The sequence below is a fragment of the Carcharodon carcharias genome, chromosome 33 (assembly GCF_017639515.1).
Source record: "Carcharodon carcharias isolate sCarCar2 chromosome 33, sCarCar2.pri, whole genome shotgun sequence".
Taxonomy (NCBI): Eukaryota; Metazoa; Chordata; class Chondrichthyes; order Lamniformes; family Lamnidae; genus Carcharodon; species Carcharodon carcharias.
The window spans coordinates 7,132,779-7,155,949 of record NC_054499.1 but is presented as its reverse complement, the minus strand read 5'-3'; the positions used below and the strand labels follow the sequence as shown (position 1 = coordinate 7,155,949).

The 23,171-nt window shown below is 44.8% G+C and overlaps 1 protein-coding gene across 1 annotated transcript in view; it reads left to right on the top strand.

Annotated features, from left to right (window-relative positions):
* LOC121272217 overlaps nucleotides 1–23,171 on the top strand; it is a 103,002-nt gene that overhangs the window by 52,727 nt on the left and 27,104 nt on the right. Inside the window, exons 12-15 of the mRNA XM_041178743.1 lie at nucleotides 4,932–4,982; nucleotides 5,623–5,717; nucleotides 6,286–6,364; nucleotides 7,821–7,975. Coding sequence (XP_041034677.1) covers nucleotides 4,932–4,982; nucleotides 5,623–5,717; nucleotides 6,286–6,364; nucleotides 7,821–7,975 — 380 coding nt within the window. The remainder of the gene's footprint in view (nucleotides 1–4,931; nucleotides 4,983–5,622; nucleotides 5,718–6,285; nucleotides 6,365–7,820; nucleotides 7,976–23,171) is intronic.

Below are 23,171 nucleotides of genomic sequence, written 5' to 3'. Positions count from 1 at the left end.
TATCCTTGGCCTTCTCTTTTGCTCCACCTGCCCCTCCCCACTTTTTCATGTTTTCAGACTCTTGTAACATGTCAACCCTATTACACTCACTAACAGGTTTCTTGCTAACTAGTGGAAGAGCTATGGCCAATTTTACAAGGAAGAATGCTGCACAACTCCAAAAATGGCACTAGAGCCTCACCATCCCAGAATGTGGTAACAAGCTCACATCTGTAGTCACAAGTTTGGGGGTTCAATTCCCAATCCAGCAATGTAAATCTGAGGCCCCAGCTGCCCTTTCAGGTGGGTGTGAAGGATCATATGGCATTATTTGGAACAACAGCAGGGGATTTCTCACTGGTTCCCTGTTTGATGCTCATCCTTCAGCAGACATCAATATTGTTGTTTGGACTGTGTGCAAATTTCCTGCCTTATAAGAGTGACCTAATGTTAATGTCCTAAAAAGGCTCTGATCTAGAGATCTGGTCTTTTTTGGGGGGCTCAAAAGAGCCTCCTAAGCCTCCAATATGGCCAGCTGGAATTGCACCTCCAGCCATATTCCAGTGGTTGCATTGGCGTTAGAAGGAGAAAGCATTTATTCAAACCAGCATCCTACAGGACCAATTTTTGAACACCCGTGTGTTGCACTTGCTGAGTGCTAATCTCACTCAGTGCAACATGGTATTAACTGCCAGCAATGGCCCTGATACCCCTCTCACCAGACCAGCTTTATGTTACAGAGGTCAAAGGCACAATATCGAAGGCTCCTCAGACCTCAACATTCAGGCACAAGGCACAAGCCCTGTACCAAATTGTGTAACCAAAACATGGACGCAAACAAATTTCCAGGCATGAGTACCCACCCCTTCGTGGCATGTACAATCCACAGGATGCACTTTGGCAACAGGCCAAGTTCAATTTAACTTCACCTCCCAGCCCCATGGTGCATGTCATCCAAGTGCACAAAAGCACAATGTTCTGTTCATCAAAATTCTTTCTTAGAAGTCAGCTGAGATCCATGGCTATAAAAACAATTTGCACTTATGCAGCACCTTAAATGTAGTGAGACAACCCAAGGCAGTTCACAGGAACATTATCAGAGCCACATAAGGAGATACTAAGACTAGAGACTAGAACTAGGGGACTCAGTTTAAACATAAGTTTTAAAATAAAATAAGTTAAAAATAAAATAAAAATTATGACAGAGATGAGATGAATTTTTTTTCTCTCAGAGGGTTGTGAATCTTTGGAACTCTCTTCCCCAGAAAGGTGGAATGTGGAGTTGAGGCCACAATCAGATCAGCCATGAATGGCCTACTCCTGCTCCTGATTCATATGTTCATATGTTTGTAAAACAGTAACCAAAGGCTTGGTCAAAAAGACTTCAAGGACTGTCTGCAAGGAGGAACGAGAAACAGAGAGAATTAAGGAAGGAATTCCAGCGGTTAGGGTCCAGGTAGCAGAAGGCTGCCAATGATATGGTGAAGGAAATAAGGGATGGACAAGAGTCTAGAATTGAAGGAAAGCAGAGTTCCCAGAGGATTTGATGGCTGGAGGAGGTTAAAGACACAGGGAGAGGTGAGTCCCTGGAAGAATAATCATTCATAATTGCATATCAAGATTCACTAAAACTCCAAGAAAATTGATTATACAGCGCTTAAACCATTTCTCCAAGGCTGATTCACACATCTCCCACAGTTATGGTGCGTGACTGGGAGCCATTTCCCAACCTTCAACCCAGTAGAATTTCAGCCCCATGCTCTTTGTTGCTGAGGTCATTTTAAACCAACCAATTATATAAACGGATCCAAGGGCAGTATTTTCTGGGCAGCGTGCAGGGAGTGGGCCCTACATGTCAGCACGTAAAATGACACATGGTGACGTCGGGCGAGCATCGCAATATTTCGTTGGGCAGTGCGCGATGAAGAGTGATGCGCGCCCGCCATTAATTAACGGGCTAGTTAAGGCCCTTAAATCAGCAATCGATGCTGATTTTCAAGCGCACGTACAATCTTCGGGTCGCCGCACGGGCGCAACAGGCAGGTGGGTAAGCGACTTTTTAATAAAACTCATCCACGGGCAGGATAAGAAGGCTCAGTGGGTTGTCAATCTGGTCTGTGAGTATTTATTGCAGAAAGTTTTTTAAACTTGCCTGTGTGATCTGTTGCAGTTCAGAATGAATTCCAGCAGCTTTCTGTGTACTTTGAACCTTCAGCTCAGCGCTATTCAATCAGGAATCTTTATCGGGCCTGCAGCTTTTCGGAGGCCTCCCTTTAGTCTGGGTATGGGTTCTGACATGTGGTAGCATGCTGTGCTCTGCACAATCTTGCGCTGGAAAGGGGGTGACACAGTGGATGATGAAGACATTGATGCAGTGGATGTGGCTGCACATGAGGAGTCCAGCACTGATTCGGAGGATGAGAAAACACAGGGGAATGATGAGGGGCTGAATGCTGATCCGACACTACACCAAGGAGGCAGGAACACCTGGGAGACTTTAATCTAACAAATACTTCAGCTAGCTCCACACAAATGGATCAGGAGGACCTGCTTTGCCGGGTGCTTCCATACTCGACACTTAAGTGCTACATCTGCCACTTCATCAGCTGCAACTAAGGGCTTTGGACATAAACCTCAATGTCCACTCAAACACTCATGACATGACTGTAAAACATACAAATGCAGAACAAAGGAGCCACCCTCAGCCATGGTAACACATCTGGGTTTAATTTTATTCATCATATGGTCAAACAAAATGAAAGCAAAACATTTTTACAACAGCAAGAAATAATAATTCCCTAATTTAGGACCAACACAAAAGCACCAGTGAGAAACCCATGGTGTGCCTCAGGTGCCTTATGCCTACGTTTATGGGTGCTACGACTTGGTGTTGCCCTATCGCTCGGAGTGGCTTCTGAGACAGCCTGCTGACTCTGCTGTCCTGTTGGCTTCGATGACCTTGGCGGCCTTCCTCTGTCCCGTGGAGTCTGTGCTGGCCCCACCTGGGAGGGATCTGCCAGGTCCACAGCTGGCAGTTCCCCAGTCGTCGCAGCCTCACCCGATGAAGCGGTCACTGGGAGTGGGGAGGAGCAGCTGGTGCCCTCATCCGGAATGCCCTGAGAGGAGCCCGCAGATACGACAGGCTGCTGCTGTGCCGACGTGAGGTCGCCCCGGACCTCCCTGCTCACTGTTGATGGATGGGCGACGACCTGAGAAGCTTGAAGACCACACCATCTCCCACATTGGCAATGACCAGCTGTGGCTACTGGCACTGTGAGGGCTTGCAGGCTTGAGCGTAACCCCAGGAGGAGTTGCTTGTTCTCCTGGAAGCCCCTCTCCACGAGAGTCGCCACTCTTTCCATGGAGGAAGCATGACGCTCTGACATTAGGCTCATGGCATCACTCATGCTCCACGTAAACTCCTCCACCACGGATACCAAGTGAAGCATAGTCTCAGGCAACACTTCCAGATGCTCCCGCACACCCAGCCGCAATTCCTACAGCTGCAGCGTCGTAGACGACTCCAGAGGCACATCATCACGCACCAACTCAGCATTTGCCTGGTCCACTACAGTCCTCCGGCTGCCGACGCCATCAGCACTCCCTGTCTCTGCCATCTCCTCCAGCGATTCTGATGTGTCCTCTCCACTGTGCCTTGGGACACTAGCCAATGATGGAATTCCCTCTGATGTGCTAATATCTGTGCTGGTGCCGGCCTCACAGAAATGGCGAGACGCAGGTGACAGTTGAGGCCCCTCAGGTGTGAGAGGAGGCATCTGGAATTGATCCTGGTTGCCAGCCTCTGATGATGCTGAAAATAACAAAGACAGTGGATCAGTTAGCGTCCACACAGTGACACACTTCATCCTTTTTCCCTCAGGCTCATTATGCGCTCAATTTTCCAGGACCTATGGAGACAAATATTGGTCGGGTGGCAAATAGTCAGGAGGAGACCCAAACATTACAGGCGAATATAGATGGGCTGGTCAGGTGCCCTAAGGAATGCCAAATGGAATGCTATGTGGATAAGTGTGAGATGGTGCACTTGGGCAGGACAAACAAGGTAGGGGAATACACGAGGAATGATAGGACCGTGGAAAGTAAGGAGAATCAGAGGGACTGTGCTGGGCATATCGACAGGCCCGTTAAGGTAGCGGGACAGGTACCTAAGGTGGTTATGCCATACTTGCCTTTATTAGCCAAGGAATAGAATGTAGGAGCAGGGAGGTCATGTTCCAAATGCAGAAAACGCTGCCGAGGCCACAGCTATAGTTCTTCATGCAGTTGTGAAATGCACTTCATGGGAGGGATGTGATTGGAGTGGAGAGAATGCAAAGGTCGCTGACCAGGATGCATGCTGGCCTGGAGAGTTGGAGTTATGAGGAGACAGAGAATATTTGCCCTGGAGCAGTGGAGATTGAGGGGTGACATTATTGAGCTTTATAACACAAACAGAGACAATAGGTTATAAAACAACAGAGAATGCAAGAGTTCAAAGTTGACTGTGACCTCATTACTTTATTGAGATTAATTAATAAATCTCATTCTCTATTACGAAACTTAGAAATTTGTTTCACATGAACTTGAAATCATTCTAACTGGAGGAATCTGAAACTAATCAAATGTTTTATTCCAATACCATCCATTTTATACAATGCAATTCTCTTGGATCTGCCCACAAATTCATATTAAGTAGAGTTTTGTGATGGCTGGTGAAGGCCCCATTCCCACATGAATGTAACCCGATATGCTACAAATGTGGTGTATGTCAAATTCAAATGCCAAATGAAACTCCAGTAAAGCTGGAAATGTATGAAAAAGTCTTTATTCAATTTGTTCACACTTTACAATGGCCTGGCCTTGTAAAAGGCTGAAGCTTTGCATTGAAAAATGTTGGGAGTTGGCTCCGGAAAAACTCCGTAATCTTTTTCTGCTTAGTGTGCTGCCTTCAGACATGTACAATACAGTCCACCATGTCGTCAAGGCAGCTAAACATGCTTTTGGTATTTTCATGCTGCGGTGTGAAATCCTGAACCATTTCTACAGCCTTTGAGCATCAGCTGGGGAAATGGAGAGGTGAGCATGTGGGTAATATATGCAGAAACATGTTGTGAAAAGCATGAGGCAGTAATTTCAAATAACCTGTCAGAGGTAAAGAGAAATACTTTACATTTTCTAGTACCTTTCATGACTTCAGGATCCAAATGTGCCTCTACGGTCAATGAAGTACTTTACTTATTGGAAACACAGCAACCAATCTACACACGCAAGCCCCCACAAACAGGAATAAGATCCTGACCAGTTAATGTTTTATTTACAGTAGACACCAAACCAGGGCGATATCCCCTGCTTTTCATTAAAATAGCACTATTGGTTAATTTACGGTGAGCCAAGATTGTAGACAGGCTCCTCTCATGATTAAAATCTCATTTGAAAGACAGCACCTCTGACAGTGCAGCACTCCCTCACTACTACAATGGTGTTTTGACCTAGATTTTATGTTCGAGTCTCATGGAATTGGGCTAGAACACATAACCTTCTAATCATAAGAGAGAGTTACCACTCAGTCATGGCTAACATCTCAACCAGCAGCGTGTTTTGCTGTATAGATTTACCCTTTTTGTTTTCTCCCATCTTTTCCAGAAGATTCTGACTTGATCAGTCCTACTGAAAACAGCTGCCCCCTGCTACCTCACTTGGTTTGGGAATATGAGCTTGCTAGTGACCGTGTGCCTGCTGTTAGACCCCTGAGGGAATCAATGAGAAGTTGAATGGGTATGTTAACCTGGTGGTTCTAGAATGGTACTAGGACCCCAGCTGTCATGAGCTCAGATCCCAACATGGCAAGTTGAGAAATCGAATAAAATCAGGTAATTTGTGGGATAGTACTGGAAAATAGCCATGGATGGTGCCAAATTACCATATAAAATCCAGCTGGTTCATTAATGTCTTCTGGAAATGGAATCTGCCTCTATACTTGGTCTGGCCTACTTGTAACTCTATGTGGGGACTCTTAATGGCTTTGTGACTTTTAAGGATGGGCAATAAATGCGACCTTGCTGGTGTCATCTGCTTCTCGTGCAACAACATTTAAAAAAATAAATTCCAATATTATCTTCATCCCACTTCCACAAACAAGCACTTTGTGGCAAGAAACCCCTGTATATATTAACCAAGTATGGCTCGTCTTCCCTCCATCGCTCAACAAGGCCGAGACCAGTAACATTCCCCTTCCCCCCACACTGAGTGCAGTTAACTCACCAGAACTCAAAATCAATCCGGGATCTTTTCGTCTTAACCATCCAGTGCCAAAGCAGTAAGTATAATGAGACCAGGGGCATCCAAAAGCATAACCTAATCACCCTGGATGTTCAGCTCATGAAACGTAGGCAACTCAATTGCGTTTGTCTTTCTCACTGGCAATTTACAATTTTTTTTTATTCTTTCTTCTGATCTGGACGTTGTTGGCAAGGCCAACATTCATTGTTCATCCCTAGTTACCTTTCAGAAGTGGTGGTCTCCCTCCTTCTTGAACCACTGCAGTATCGCAGGTGAAAGTTTTCCCACAGTTCTGTTAGATAGGGAATGCTAGGATTTTGCCCCCACCGACTATGATGGAATGGCAATATGTGTCCAAGTCAGGATGGTGTTTGACTCGGAGATAATGGTTTCCCACAGATCTGCGGCCTTTGTCTTTTTAGGTGGTGAAAATCGTGGGATTGGGAAGTGTTGCCATTTAATCCTTGGTGAGTTTAGCGAACATCTTTCAGGTAGTATTCACTGCAGCTATATTGTGCTGGGGCAGAGGAAGTAGATGTTCAACCTGGTGGATGGATTGTGTCATGAAAGTATAATGAAAGTATAATAACTCTCATAATATTAATGTGATTGATTGTAAAAGTAGGATAATCGTGGTGTTTGGATAGTGTGTGTTTGTGTGATTTATTTGAATTGGAGACAGCTGGTCTGGAAACTTTGATTCATCAAACGGAAGCTAGGTTTGAAATACTAAATATGCTGAAGTTTTAGAACGTGAGCTGAGGAGAGTTTGCATTTTTAGATAAATCAGGGTAGTTTGAATTTCAAAAGAGATGGTAGGATGTTGCACATAGCCACAGAGGCTAGGCCAAGCAGTGTGTTTATTTTTCCCAAAGGTTACTGATAATATTAGCACCACGAAAAGATTTAGATTATGAGGAAAGTAAAGTACAAAAGACGTATGAGAACAATGGAGTTTGCATTAAAAAGGAGAAACATGTATAAAGGAGATTGAAGCTATGTGTCAAAGAAGGCATTGCAAGGTCTATCAGAAGTGTGAAAACCTCCAGTATTTGTGCGTTAAGCTGCTGTCTACAGAAACCGAAGCTGGGAAAAGCCACTTTGAATTCTACTGTACAGGGTATTGTGTTAACTTGTCTGCATCTGCTTAAATCTATTTTTTTACTGTTGCCTTAACAGGGATGTAACTGGAAGCCAGATTAATTAGGGGCTTTAAGAATTATTATAGTAGTAATTTGTAGACCTATATATGTGCTTGAAATCTTTTCTTTTTTTAATAAATGTTTAATTTAGTTTTCTAAAAAAAACTCTAAAGTCTTGGTGGAGTCATTATGACTAAATTCAGGACCCGTATCTCGAACTAAATACAAATTGCAAAACTGTTCTGATAGCGAGATCAAGTTTCCCTCATGGATTTCATCCAGCACACATCATCTGCCATGTCATAATAGTGGGCAATCAGGCAGCATGATTATTATCAGTACTGCCGTGCGAGTGTCAGGCTAGATTGTGTCCTCCAATCTCTGGAGTGGAGCTTGAACCCACAACCTTCTGGCTTACAGGCATCAGGCCTATTGACTTAACCATAGCTAAAATTGAACTTGGGATAACATTACAGGCAGAACTTGACTGTTGGATCTACATAATAGGAATTTGGGTCCATCCATTTGGAATGGAAAATCCTCATTATAAGCTTCAGATGTTCAAAACTCTTAAGGCAAGTGCAAATTCCTAAATTTACCCCTTGAATGTCATCCTGAGTACTTCATGAATGCAAAAGACTTCAGCATTCCTCTGTGAGAGTGGGGGAGTTGGACTGAATTAAGAAGCAGAACCTCAAAAGTAATAATTTCTGAATTATTACCTGAACCACATGCAAATTGGCATAGGAGAAATAAGATTAGAGAAATGAATGCATAGCTCAAAGGCTGATGTGGGAGAAGTGGGTTCCGGTTCACGGGGTACTGGCACCAGTATTAGAGAAAGTGGGATCTGTACCATTCAGACAGTCTACACCTGAACTGTGCTGGTGCTGGTGTCCTCGCAAGCCACAAAACTAGCGAAGTAGAGAGAGTTTTAAACTGAATACAAGGGGGAAGGGGTCAAATTTGTGAAGATGTTGTAAACCAAAGAGTTGAGACAAGGCAAGAGAAAACAGGCTGTGATAGGAAGGGCAAGAGAGTACATTCCTAAGAGTAAATCAGCAGATAAGGCTAAATGCTAAAAACACGAAAGGCTCTGTACCTAAACACACGTAGCATTCAAAACAAAACAGATGAGCTCATAGCACAAATAGAAATAAATATGTATGATCTGATAGCCGTTACAGAGTAACGACTACAGGATGACATAGATTGGGACCTGAATACTGACGGGTACATGACATTTAGGAAGGTCAGGAAGTTAGCAAAAGGTGAAGGGCTGGCTCCATTAATTAATGATGGCATTAGCACATTGTAGAGAGGTGATCAAAGTTTAGGAAACCAGGATGTAGAAGCGGTTTGGGTTGAGGTGAGGAATGCTAAAGGCAATAAGTCACTTGTAGGAGTGGTGCACAGGCCCCCTAATTGTAACCACACGTTAGGACAGAGTATAAAAGAAGAGGTAATGGGAGCTTGCCAGAAAGGTTCAGCAAAAATTAGGGAGGAAATAAATACAATAACTATCACTAGAGAAAACTAGGGTAACTAAAGGGGTTAAAGGCCGATAAGTGCCCTGGAGCTGAAGGGTTGCATCCTTGGATATTAAAGGAAGTGTCTACAGAGATAGTGGATACACTGGTAGTAAACGTCCAAGAATCCTTAGATTCTGGGAAAGTCCCAGAGGATTGGAGAACGGCCAAAGTAACACCTTTGTTCAAAAAGGGAGGAAGACAAAAAACAGGTAACTATAGGCCAGTTAGCTTAACATCTGTCATTGGGAAAATGTTGGAGTCTATTATAAAGGATGTATTAGCAGAGCATTTAGAAATAAATAATCTAATCAAGCAGAGTTAGCATGGCTTCATGAAGGGGAAATTATGCCTAACAAATTTATTAGAACTCTTTGAGGAAGTAACAAGCAGGATGGATAAAGGGGAACCAGTAGATGTTATATATTTGGATTCCAAAATCATTCAATAAGGTACCGTGCATACGGATACTTAATAAGATAAGAGCCCATGGTGTTGGGGATAGTACATTAGTATGGATCGACGATTGACTAACTAATAGAAGACAGAGAGTTGGGATAAGCGGTGGCATTTTGGGATGGCAACCTGCAGCTAGAGGAGTGCCACAAGGAAGAGTGCTGGGGCCTCAATTATTTACAATATATATCAATGACTTAGATGAGTCAAGTGAATGTACTACTGTCAAATTTGCAAATGACACAAAAATAGGTGGGAAGGCAAGTGGTGAGGATGACACAAAGAGTCTACAGAGGGACATAGACAGCATAAGTGAGTGGGCAAAAACTTGGCAGATGGAATATAATGTGGGAAAATGTGAGGTTATGTACTTAGGCAGGAAGAATAGAGGAGCTGAATGTTATTTAAATGGAAAAAGACTGTGGAAGGCTGCAGCACAGAAGGATTTGGGGGTCCTTGTGCATGAATCACAAAAAGCTAACATACAATTTCAACAGGAAGAAGGAAGGCAAATGGAATGTTGGCCTTTATTTCAAAGGGAATGGAGTATAAAAATAGGGAAGTCTTGCTAAAACTACACAAGGCACTAGTTAGACCACACCTAGAATACTGCAAACAGTTTTGGTCCCCTTATCTAAAGAAAGATATACTGCATTGGAGGGAGTCCAGAGAACGTTCACTAGGTTGATCCTGGGTATGGAGGGAACTTCTTATGAGGAGAGGTTGAGTAGGTCGGGCCTGTACACACTGGAGTTTAGAAGAATGAGAGGGGGCCTTATTGAAACATATAGGGCAGAATTTTCCTGTTGACGTGTGGGGGCAGGCCCCGCAGTCTGCGCGTAAAATGACGTGTGGTATTCAAAGCAAATCATAAAGACCTCATCGCGGGCCAACACAAAAGTGCCAGTGATAAACCCGTTGTGTGCCTAAGGTGCCTTATGCTTACGTTTCCAGGTGTTACGTCTTGGTGCTGCCCCCTCGCTGGGAGTTTGCATCTGAGACAGCCTGCTGACTCTGCTGTCCTGCTGGCCTCAATGACCTTGACGGTCGTCCTCTGGCCAGTGGAGTCTGTGCTGAACCCTCCTGGGAGGGATCTGCCAGCAACACAGCTGACATCTCCCCAGTCATTGCAGCCTCATGGATGCTACAGTCACTGGGGGAGGGGTAGAGGAGCTGCTGCCCTCATCCAGAGCGCCCTGAGAGGTGCTCACAGGGACAACAGGCAGCTGCTGCGCCAATGTGAGTTCGCTTCAGACCTCCCTGCTCACCATGGATGGATGGGCACCGAGCTGGGAATCTTGGTGCCCATACCATCTCCCAAACCAGCTGAGGTCAATGCCAATGTGAGAGCTTGCTGGTCAGGGTGCATCCCCAGGAAGCCCTGATGGGTCTCCTGGAGAAGCTTCTCCACAAAAGTCGCCACTCGCTCCATGGAGGACGCATGGCGTTCGGACGTGTGGCTCATTGAATCGGCGATCGTCCGCGTAGACTCCTCCACTATGGAGACCAAGCCAAGCATAGCCTCATGTATCTCCACCAGATGCTCCTGCACACCCGGCCGCATTTCATGTGTTTGCTGCGTTGTGGACGATTCCAGAGGCACATCATCAGGCACCAACTGATCATGTGCCTGGTCCCCTGCAGTCCTCTGACTGCTGGCGCCGTGGACACTCTCTGACTCTGTCAGCTCCTCCAGCGACTGTGACGTGCCCTCACTGCTGTGTGCTGGGACACTAGCCAAGGTCCTAACTCCCACCGAGGTGCCAGTATCTGCGCTGATGCCTCCCTGGCAGAGATGGTGTGACGCTGGTGAGACTTCAGGGCCCTCAGCTGTAAGAGGGGGCCTCTGCTGCTCCTCCTCCCAGCCCTGCTCAGCTGATGCTGAAAGGAAGAACAAGGACATTGGATCAGTTAATGTGGAGACAATGACCAAGTGCATCCCTGTTATCTGGATCATTATGTGTTCATCCTTCCACAAGAAATGGAGAAGCCTTGTTGCAAAATTAAATCACTTAACATTCAGCACTGCTATGGCTTTTGGGGGAACAATGCTGACGCCACAGCTGGGCATAAATACCTGGCCGTGGCACCCCAGCCTCACCGACGCCAGGCCTGGCCTGCCCTGATGGCCTTCCCTCCGGCCTGGCCTCCCTGATGGCGTACCCTCCGGCCTGGTCTCCCTGATGGCCTACCCTCCGACCTGGCCTGCCCTGATGGCGTACCCTCCGGCCTGGCCTCCCTGATGGCGTACCCTCCGACCTGGCCTCCCTGATGGCCTCCCCTCCGGCCTGGCCTCCCTGATGGCCTACATCCGACCTGGCCTGCACTGATGGCGTACCCTCCGACCTGGCCTCCCTGTTGGCCTCGCCTCCCTGTTGGCCTACCCTCCGGCCTGGCCTGCCCCAATGGCCTCCTCTCCGGCCTGGCCTACCCCGATAGCCTACCCTCTGGACTTGCATAACCTCCATTGCCCATCTGCAAAGCACTTCTCCCAGCCATTGCGAGCAGCCTTTCCAAGGCTGCCAGGCCTTCCTTTATACAGGCCGTCAGGTGGCCATTGGATCCAACGGGCCGAGCTATGCACGGGAGTCATGAAGAATGCTGGGTGGGCCTTAATTGGCCCACACATGTAAATGGACATGCGCACCCGCTCACGAACAGAGATCGGGTCCATGCCAGCCCATGCCCGCTCCCGCTCCGCCAACCCCACCACCTCCCCCACCAACCAGAAAATTCTGCCCACAATATTCTTAGGGGGCTTAACAGGCTGGGTGCTGAGAGGTTGTATCCCCTTGTGGGAGAATCTAGGAGCAGAGGGCATAATTTCAGAGTAAGGGGGCGCCCATTTAAAACAGAGATGAGGAGGATTTTTCCTCTCAGAGGGTAGTCAATCTGTGGAATTCTTTACAACAGAGGGCTGTAGAGACTGGCTCATTAAGTATATTCAAGGCTGAGTAGATAGATTTTTAATCAGTAAGGGAATCAAGAGGCACAGGGAAAAGACAGGAAAGTGGAGTGGAGGATTATCAGATCAGCGATGATCTCATTGAATGACAGAGCAGAAGTGATGGGCCGAATGGCCTACTTCTGCTCATATGTCGTATGGTCTTATAACTTCATAGTGAAGGCACCCCTAGGTAGCAGCGATGATAATATGATTGAATTTTACATTCATTTTGAGGGAAAAACAAATGCATCCAAAACTACTATTTTAAACTTAAGGGCAATTATGAGGGCATGAAAGCGGGGAGCTAGCTAAAGTGAACTGGCAAACAAGGTTAAGGGATCGGTGAATAGAAGTTCAGTGGCAGAGGTATTTGAGAATACACAGAATATATACATTCCAATGAAAAAAAAACATCTGTGGTTAACTAAAAAAGTTAAAGACAGTATCAAACTTAAAGAAAAAGCATATAATTAAGCAAAGACAAGTGGCAGGTCAGAAGATTGAAAAGAATATAAAGAACAGCAAAGAATGACAAAAATATTAGTGAGGAAAAAAGTAGAGTATGAGAGAAAGCTAGCTTGTAATATAAAGACGGATAGTAAGTGTTTCTACAGATAATTGAATAAGAAATGAATTAACAAATTATAGCAGCGTTGGTCCTATAGCGAGTGCTTCTGGGGAATTGATAATGGAAATTAGGAAAATGGCAGATGAATTAAACAGGTATTTTGCTTCAGCCTTCACTAAAGAGAACACAAGTTACATCCCAGAAATAGCTGCAAATCAGGAAATGGAAAGAAGGGAAGAATTTGGGAAAATTACAATCGCTAGGGAAGTGCTGTTAAGCAAATGATTGGGACTGTGGGCTGACGAATCCCCAGGCTCCAGATGGACACCACCCTAAGGTCTTGAAAGAAGTGCCCATTGAGAGAGTTGATGCATAGGTTTTAATTTTCCAGAATTCCCAGAATTGGGGAAGGTTCCATGACAAAATGACAAATGTAACTCCTTTATTCAAAAAGGGAGGGAGACAGAAAGCAGGAAACCACAGGCCAGTTAGCCTGACATCTGTCATAGGGAAAATGCTGGAAGATATTATTAAAGATGTTATAGCAGGGCACTTAGAAAAATTCAAGGCAATCAGGCAGAGCCAACATGGTTTTGTAAAAGGGAAATCGTGTTTAAACAATTCATTGGAGTTCCTTGAAGGAATCACATGTGCAATGGATAAAGGGGAATCGGTGGATGTACTGTACTTAGATTTCCAGAAGGCATTTGATAAAAGTGCCACATTAAAGGTTATTGCAGAAAATAAAAGCTCATGGTGCAGGGGAAACATATTGGCATGGATAGAAGATTAGCTAGCTAACAGGAAGCAGAGTTGGCATAAATGGGTCTTTTTCTGGTTGGCAGGATGTGACAAGCGGTGTGCCACAGGGATCAGTGCTGGGACCTCAACTTCTTACAATTTATATAAATGACTTGGATGAAGTGACCGAAGGAATGGTGGCTAAATTTGATGATGACACAAAGATAGGTAGGAAAGTAAATTGTGAAGAGGATGTAAGGAGGCTACAAAGTGACATAGATAGGTTAAGTGAGTGGGCAAAGATCTGGAAAATGGAGTATAATGTGGGCAAATGTGAAATCGTCCATTTTGGAAGGAAGAATAAAAAAGAAGCTTATTATCTAAATGGTGAGAGATTGCAGAGCTCTGAGATTCAGAGGGATCTGGGTGTCCGACTGCATGAATCACAAAAGGTTAGTATGCAGGTACAGCAGTTATTTCGGAAAGCTAATAGACTGTTATCATTTATTGTGAGGGGGATTGATTACAAAAGTAGGGAGCTAATGCTTCAGTTGTACAGGGCACTGGTGAGACCACATCTGGAGTATTGTGTGCAATACTGATCTCCTTATTTAAAGACAAATGTAAAGGCATTAGAAGCAGTTCAGAGAAGGTTTACTAGACTAATACCAGGAATGGGTGGGTTTTCTTATGAGGAAAGGCTGGACAGGCTGGGCTTGTATCCACTGGAATTTAGAAGAGTAAGAGGCAACTTATTAGAAACATTTACAACCCTGAGGGCTCTTAACAGGGTGGATGTGGAGAGGATGTTTCCTCTTGTGCGGGAATCCAGAACTAGCGGTGACTGTTTAAAAATAAGGGGTCGTTCATCTAAGAAACACACTAGGAGAATTTTTTTTCTCTGAGGGTTGTGAGTCTTTGGAATTTTCTTCCTCAAAAGGTGACGGAAGCAGAGACTTTGAATATTTTTAAGGCCAAGCTAAATAGATTCTTGATTAACAACGGTTGAAAGATTATCAGGGTATAAGTAGGAATGTGGGGTTGAGGTTACATTCAGGTCAGTGGCCTACTCCTGCTCCTAATTCATATGTTTGTCTGTTTGTGTAATGGAGTTAGCTAAAAATGATGATCATAAAATAACATTGAAATACTCAGAAGTCCTAGGTATTGTCAAGCAAGACAATGTGCACTGAAAGTCATTCTCAGTGTAAGTCCTTCCTTAAGACACATGAAGCAAAATCAGTACAGGAACCACTGATTCTGTCCCAAAGAAATGGATAACTTCCCCATTATTTATGGGGCACTAAACACCTAGAGAATATATGACCTTGGTCTGATAATTTATTGTTCTGGAGTTACAAAGTTCATTGTTGGAACATATTATCGCACTTCAGTTTAACTGCCTCCGACACTTTCACCACCTACTCCAATGGATTACTAGCCCATCTTTTGAATTGGAATGAACTTTACCTGAAGATACCTTGAAAAACAGCTCATTTCCAACTTCAACTACTTTAACTCTTCTATCGTTTTGTCCCTTTCAAGTTTTGTTTTAACTGGGATTTTAAAACAAAAAGCACAACGTACAAAATGAGGACTATTATATACTTATGCTGCCTGGTTTTTGCTATAGCTGCAGGTGAGTCTCGATATGTTATACTCTTCAGTAATATGTTTGCAAATTTGAGTTCAAGTTTCCTCAAAACTTGTCATAGATTTTCCTCCCCATTGGGCCTAGGATGCACCCCGTACCCAAACACAGGATAGAGAGAACGGGACAGTTATAGGTTGTGTCAATTCTCCTCAGATTAGGCAGGAGCCTCAAAATGCGTATGGTCCAGTAATGCACTGGAGATGCATGCAGTGAGAATGAAGGGATGTTCCCCTTCCACCTGAAAGGACTGGGTCTCAGGGTCTTCTAGCTATTGAGATGATGAACAAGATAAAGTTGATAACCCAAATGTCATCACGCGCTGTTTTACGCTTGAGCACCCGTACTCTGACCTGAAAATTCTGTCCGTAAGCTGTCTTTTGAACGGACACCAGTGATCCTCCTTTGAGGACTGGCATCAAATCCCCGGATTTATATAATTAAAGCTGTTTCAGGCAGATGGGCTGCTCACCCATTCAGAGGGCCACCTGAATAACATATCAGCTGGTCAATGGACAACAACGGGGAGGCTGAAAGATAGAAAGAAGTCTGTATGCATTTTTAAATTCCCTTCTCAATTTCCCCTGGCATCTTCAAAGATTGTGTATATACGCTTCCAAGGTCTTTTGTTCCTACATTCCCCTTAAAGTTGTGCATTGTAGATTATATTGCCTCTCCTTGTCAGAGATTGAATAGTATTTAAGGAAGTGCAGAGCCAGGGAAATGGGGAATGGGGTGGAGGATTAGAACACAGATAAGGTCTCTGATAGCATGAAGAGACGAAGGCCGCTTCATGGTGAAAATGACAAAAGAAGCCCAAGTCTGGAAGTCCCATACCTGAACACGGAAGCTAACATTTACACATGGGGCAGAAATGGGCCAACGTCTGGATTTGTGCATGCCCATAGACATCAGTAGCTCCCTCCGTTCACATATGATTTTGGTGTGAGAGGTGTCTGAAGCCAAAAGTGCACAGATTAGACCTGTTAGAAGCAGCACTGAACCTTGTGGATTTGTTTGGATAGCCAGGATAACCTTTTTGAGAGTTATGATACCCCTTTTGATATGGTCCGGGCCTACCTTTTGGAGTGGTTAGGTGCCCTTTGGGCAAAGGTCAGGTGCTTTATGGGATAATTTATTTATCTAGAGTTACAAAGTTCACTGTTGGAACATTATATCACTCTTCAGTTTAACTGCCTCTGACACTTTCACTGCTTACTCCTGTGGATTACTAGCCCATCTTTTGAATTGGGATGAACTTTACCTGAAGATACCTTGAAAATTGGCTGACGTTCCAACTTCAACTATTTTAACTCTTCTATCTTTTTGTCCCTTTCAAGTCTTGTTTTGACTGGGATTTTAAAACAAAAAGCACAATGTACAAAATGAGGACTATTATATATTTACGCTGCCTGGTTTTTGCTATAGCTGCAGGTGAGTCTCGATATCTTATATTCTTCAGTAATATGTTTGCAAATTTGAGTTCATGTTTCCCCGAAACTTGCCATAGATTTTCCTCCCCATTGTGCCTGGGATGCAGCCAGTACCCAAACACAGGATAGAGAGAACAGGACAGTTATAGATTGTGTCAATTCTCCTCTCATTAGGCAGGGGCCTCAAAATGCGTATGGTCCATGATGCCCTGGAGATGCATGCAGTGAGAATGAAGGGATGTTCCCCTTCCACCTGAAAGGACTGGGTCTCAGGGTCTTCTAGCTATTGGGAAGATAAGCAAAATAAAGTTGATACACCAAACTGTTTAATGGATTCACCCTGGGAAACATTAGGCTCATGCAGCATCATAATTAGTTTTTCTCTATCAGCGAGGTTAGGAATCTTGGTGTTTCAATTCTTCAAAGAGACAGAACTGTGAAATTTAATAACCACTTCCACGCCCAACCCCGAAAAAGTAGGACCTTGGGCCTGAATTTCCCACTCCCTTGTCGGTGGGTTTTTAGGTGGGTCGGGGGAGAAGCATGAAATTGAAGGAACGGGATCCCCTCCGGCTTCCCGCCCGCCCTGACCTCGCAGCGATTTTACACTGGGGCGGGCAAGGCCGCAGACAGGAAGCCCATCCTTGCCCCAATTGAGGCCATTAAGTGGCCAATTATTGGGTACTTAAGGGCCGTTTCCTAACCAGTCTCAATTTTGAGGCTGATGGGAGGATTTACCAGACATGGGGGAAGCCTGATAAAGAACGGGCTTAGACTTCGCGTGGGAAGGGGTTTGGGGCATCTCCATCAGAAGCCCCTTTCTGACTGCAGGTCCTCCCCTTCCCCTTAAGGTTCAGTGGCCGCTGGACCTACCACAAACCCCCGTGCCAGCTTCTCCCCTGACACCCCAAACGCCCACTTTGCACCCCCTAGGCATTCCCTTCCCTCCTGGGACCCTTAAACTTACCTTATCCTCTGGTCCTGGGACTTAGGCTCAGGCATATTGATGCACTTCCTCTTCAGTCCACTGTAGCTCATATCGCTGCAAGGACTGGACAGCTGCTGGCCAATCAGATTGAGTGAGGGGCTTTCAGTCAACTGAAGCTCATTCGAGTGTGAAATGGCTGCGGGGCACTCAGAGTCTGGAAGGGAGACCCGTCATCCAAAATATTCAGGCCTTGGGGATTCTGATGCACAATTATCCTGTGCCTGATGCTTCCAATACAGGCAACATGGAAAACACATTTTGAAGGCAAAATGGTCTTTATAACGCCAAAAAACCAGCTGCTGCAATGTTGAGTATTTCAGCCAGAGTTTTTGGGACAGTTTGTGCCCAAAGGATTTCTCTGCTGTTACAACACAGGCAAGTTAGAAGTATCAGAAAGCTTGAACATTCACATCTGGTGGGGTGAAGAAGACTTTGAAACAGCATGAAATTTGTTACAGCCAATTTTTACATCCAGACAGAAAGAGTAGAAGGGCAGGAATTTTACCTCGTTGCGTGGGTGCGGCGGGCGAGCCGGGGAGCGGCTGCAAAACCCAACGCCCCCCACAATCGGGCCCCGACCACAATTCCACGCTGGCTGCCCAGTAAACAGCCAGCCAGTGTGAAAGGCACGCTCAGAGCCTCAACGCTGCCGGGATGGTGAGGGGAGGAGGGCAAGCGCGGAAGTTTCAGCATGCACGTGTGGGTGAGCTCAATGAAAGCACCCTGAAGGCACAGAGCTGAAGGTTTATAACATTAAAAATAAAGTAGAAGGGAGCTGAGGATTTATAACATTAAAAATAAAGTTTTAAACAATAAGGTAAACATGTCCCCCACATGAGCAGGGACATGTTATATAATGAGATTTGAACATTTTTATTTTATTTTTAATTAACATCGTAAACCACATCCCGCCCGAGGTTGAGGTTGCCTCAAAAATCCAAAAGCCGTTTGGACTTTTCCCCCGCCCGACAACTGTCAGGTTGGATGGGGAGGGGAAAGTCCGATGTTTAATAGGCCTTTTAATTTTCGGTGGGCACGCTGCCAACTCTCGTGTGCACCTGCCGACCGAAACACCGCATGAGTGTGCGATGACATCAGGACACTCACCCGAAGTCATCGCGCACTGTTTTACTCTCGAGCAGGTCAGGTGCGTACCCGCCCGACGAAGGACAAATTCTGCCCTAAGAGTTTAAGAGCATAAACTCCACATGAACAAATTCCTTTTCTATCTCTTCCAATAATAATTCTCTCTATTAAATGAATTACTGCTAAATTAATCTAAAGTTTAAATGCATTGCCAAGGTCTGGATTTATTCATTTAATTGTTGCACTGTCTTGCTAAATTTGACATGTGAAGTGTGGTTTACAAATGTCCTGGCTTCATCTTGACCCTAGTAGTATAGGTGTAGTAGTAACCAATACATCTTTCCCATTTCCCCAAACAAATGTTACCCTGGCATATTTACAGGGTTGATCTATATTATACAAGTCTCTGAGGAGAGCAACTTTCAAATATTGAAAATATTCAAGTATCAAGTAATGAAAATTCAGGTACACAGTCCATTCTTTGGTGCCAGTGTAGGGCTTGGATCTTGGAGACACACTTAAGATGTGTTGTGGGGCAGAGATACAGGTTTATCCTTGATGGGACTTGATGATTCTTGGAGGGAAGGAAATCAGCTGTTCACACGCTGAGCTGACTGGCCTGAGAGGGTGAGGAGGAGAGAGAACCTGGGACTGGGGCAAGGGTGGGTGGGGTGTGTTGGGGTGAAATATCCGCAAACTGGTAATGGGTCAGAGTTTATTGGAGGGGTGAGCTGTGTGGGTGTGGAGTGAGATGAGATTCCAAAGCAAAATTCACCAGTCATTCCTTGCCCCACGAAAATAACATAGGGCAGGATTTTTAGGTTGGCCAGCCCGGGAGTGGCCTGGGAATCGACTGCTGCCTGTGATCGGCCACTGGCTGCAATGTCATGTTGCCGGGTCAATTAGTGGGCAGCCAGCGTGAAGCACGCACTGAAATGCCCAGGGCTGCCGGGGTGGGGGCGGGAGGAGGGCAAGTGCTGACGTGAGCGTGGGGGAGCGCGAATTGAAAGCTCCCTGAAGGCAGAGAGCTGCCTCAGAGAGCTGAAGAATTTATAACCAATAAATAAAAATTTTAAAATCCAGGAAAAAAATGTCTACACATCAGAATCAGTCACCTGACACATACATGATGAAAATGATGTCCATACATTTTTATTTTATTTCTATTTATTAACGGAAACCTCATTCCATTCTTGGGTGATGTTTCATCAAAAATGCAAAGTCCGCCTGACAGATTTGCCAATCCGCCAACCATAAGATTGGACAGACCACGAAAAATCAGGGACAATTGGAACTTTAATGGGCTTAATTGCCCTTTTAATTGTTGCTGAGCACGCTTCCGACATTGTGCATGCCCACTGACTGAAATATCGCGCGAGCGCGTGATAACATCGGGATGCACACCCAACATCATCACGCGCTGTTTTACGCTTGAGCACCCGTACTCTGACCTAAAATTTCTGTCCGTAAGCTGTCCTAAGCTGTTGTTGTCTTTTAAAAGGACACCAGTGATCCTCCTTTGAGGACTGGCATCAAATCCCCGGATTTATGTAATTAAAGCTGTTTCTGGCAGGTGGGCTGCTCACCCATTCAGAGGGCCACCTGAATATCATATCAGGTGGTCAATGGACAACAACGGGGAGGCTGAAAGATAGAAAGAAGTCTGTATGCATTTTTAAAAGTCTTCTCAATTTCTCATGGCATCTTCAAAGATTGTGTATATACACTTCCAAGGTCTTTTGTTCCTACATTCCCCTTAAAGTTGTGCATTGTAGTTTATATTGCCTCTCCTTGTCAGAGATTGAATAGTTTTTAAGGAAGTGCAGAGCCAGGGAAATGTGGAATGGGGTGGAGGGTTAGAACACAGATAAGGTCTCTGATAGCATGAAGAGACGAAGGCCGCTTCATGGTGAAAATGGCAAAAGAAGCCCAAGTCTGGAAGTCCCATACCTGAACACGGAAGCTACCATTTACACATGGGGCAGGAATGGGCCAAGGTCTGGATTTGCGCATGCCCATAGAAATCAGCAGCTCCCTCCGTTCACGTCTGATTTTGGTGCGAGAGGTGTCTGAAGCTCAATGTGCACAGATTAGACCTGTTAGAAGCAGGGCTGAACCTTGTGGATTCGTTTGGCATGAGGTGGCATGGATCGGTCATGGAGAGTGTGTGGGGTGGTGAGGGAGTGTGAGGGTTGAGGGCTGTGTGAAGGAATGTAGCCATAAATATGAAGTTTTAAGAGAATCCAGCTATAAATACAGAATTATAAGATTAAGAAGAGTGATCCTCCTATGAAGTAGGGATTAAAAATTAAAGGCAGAATTCATCTGCGGGACAAAGGTTCAGAAACTATAAACATGCATTGGCATAATTATACGCTCAAGGACACTAACATAGTATGGCATAGGATATGTTATATCCTCCGACACAAGACAGTTCCCCATAAAAACAGGAACTGGCCTCTACAGCACCTCAGCAAGGAATTGATAAATTGTTAGATCCCACAATCTAATAATAGATTATCTTAAGGATGACCTGAAATAACTTGTTAAATGAATCCTGGAAATTGAGTATAGTGACCATCACCTATGCTCCTCAGTATCCTGTTTGCTTGAAGGATGTTGCCTAAAGCGAAGGACATTGACTAAAACAAAGCATGCTGCCCAGCATGTGTGCTCAACATGTTGCCTGCTGGTTTAGCTCTTTCATGGGATAATTATTGGAACTACATGGCATCTCTCATATGTAAAAGTATGGCTTCTGAAGTGTAGCTATAATACTACTCCCCATAATTAACTCTGTAGCCTTCTACTCAGGGATTTAACTTAAATACTACTTTAAATATTGATGGATACCTTGAATATATCTCTGTAATATTATTAAGACCTAGATTCTCTCATAGAAATAAAATTATACTTTCTTTTCCTAGAACTGTCAAAGCTAAAAAAACTAACTGGAAGATGGCAATATTCTTTGGTGGTTTCTTTCCTTCGGGCAGAGTTAGATTAGTTCTTTAGCCCCATTTTAGTGTCCGTGTGAGGCCTGTCATTCTCAATCTTAAAAGAGAGTGATCATCCAATGAGTACGCCTGACCCAGAATAGTCCCAAATAGGGACAAGGATTATAATCCACTTCAGCGCAGGACTGATTTATGCTTTTTTGTTTATAACCATAGCAATCAGTGCGAGCACCTCAACGACTACCACAGAAACCAGCGTAACCACCTCAACACCTACCACAGAAACCAATGTAACCACCTCAACACCTAACACAGAAACCAGTGAAATCACATTAACACCTACCATAGATACGAGTGAAACTACATTAACACCTACCACAGAAACCAGTAAAACCACCACAACACATACCACAGAAATCAGTGAAACCACCTCAACACCTACCGCAGAAAGTAGCAAAACCACCTCAGCACCTACCACAGGAAGCAATGAAATCACCTCAACATCTAACACAGAAATCAGTGATACCACATCAACAGCTATCATAGATACGAGCAAAACAACCTCAACACCTACCACAGAAGCCAGCAAAACCGCCTCAACACCTACCATAGGAACCAGTGAAAACACCTCAACATCTACCTCAGAAACCAGCGAATCCACCTCAACACCTACCACAGAAAGCAGCAAAATAACCTCAACACATCCCATCAAAACCAGTGAAACCACATCAACACCTACCACAGAAACCAGTGAAACCACCTCAACACCTCCCATTGAAACCAGTGAAACCACCTCAACATCTACCACAGAAACCAGGGAACACACCTCAAGACCTAACACAGAAACCAGAGAAACCACCTCAACACCTTCCACAGAAGCCAGCGAAACGACCTCATCATCTCCAATAGGAACCAGTAAAACCACCACAACACCTACCACAGAAATCAGCGAAAGCACCTCAACAACTCCAGTAGAAATCAGTCAATCCAGCTTAACACCTACCACAGAAAGTAGCGAAACCACCTCAGCACCTACCACAGGAAGCAATCAAACCACCTCAACACCTAACACAGAAATCAGTGACACCACATCAACAGCTATCATAGCTACGAGTGAAACCACCTTAACCCCTACCACAGAAACCAGTGAAGCCACCTCAACACCTACTACAAAAACCAGCGAAATAACCTCAACACCTCCCATCGAAACCAGCAAAACCAGCTCAACACCTACCACAGAAATCAGCAAAACCATCTCTGCACCTACCACAGAAACCAGTGAAACCACCTCAACACCTACTACAGAAACCAGCAAAACCACCTCAACAAATACCACAGAGGCCAGCAAAACCACTTCAGCACCTACCATAGGAACCAGTGAAACCACCACAACACCTACCATAGGAGACAGTGAA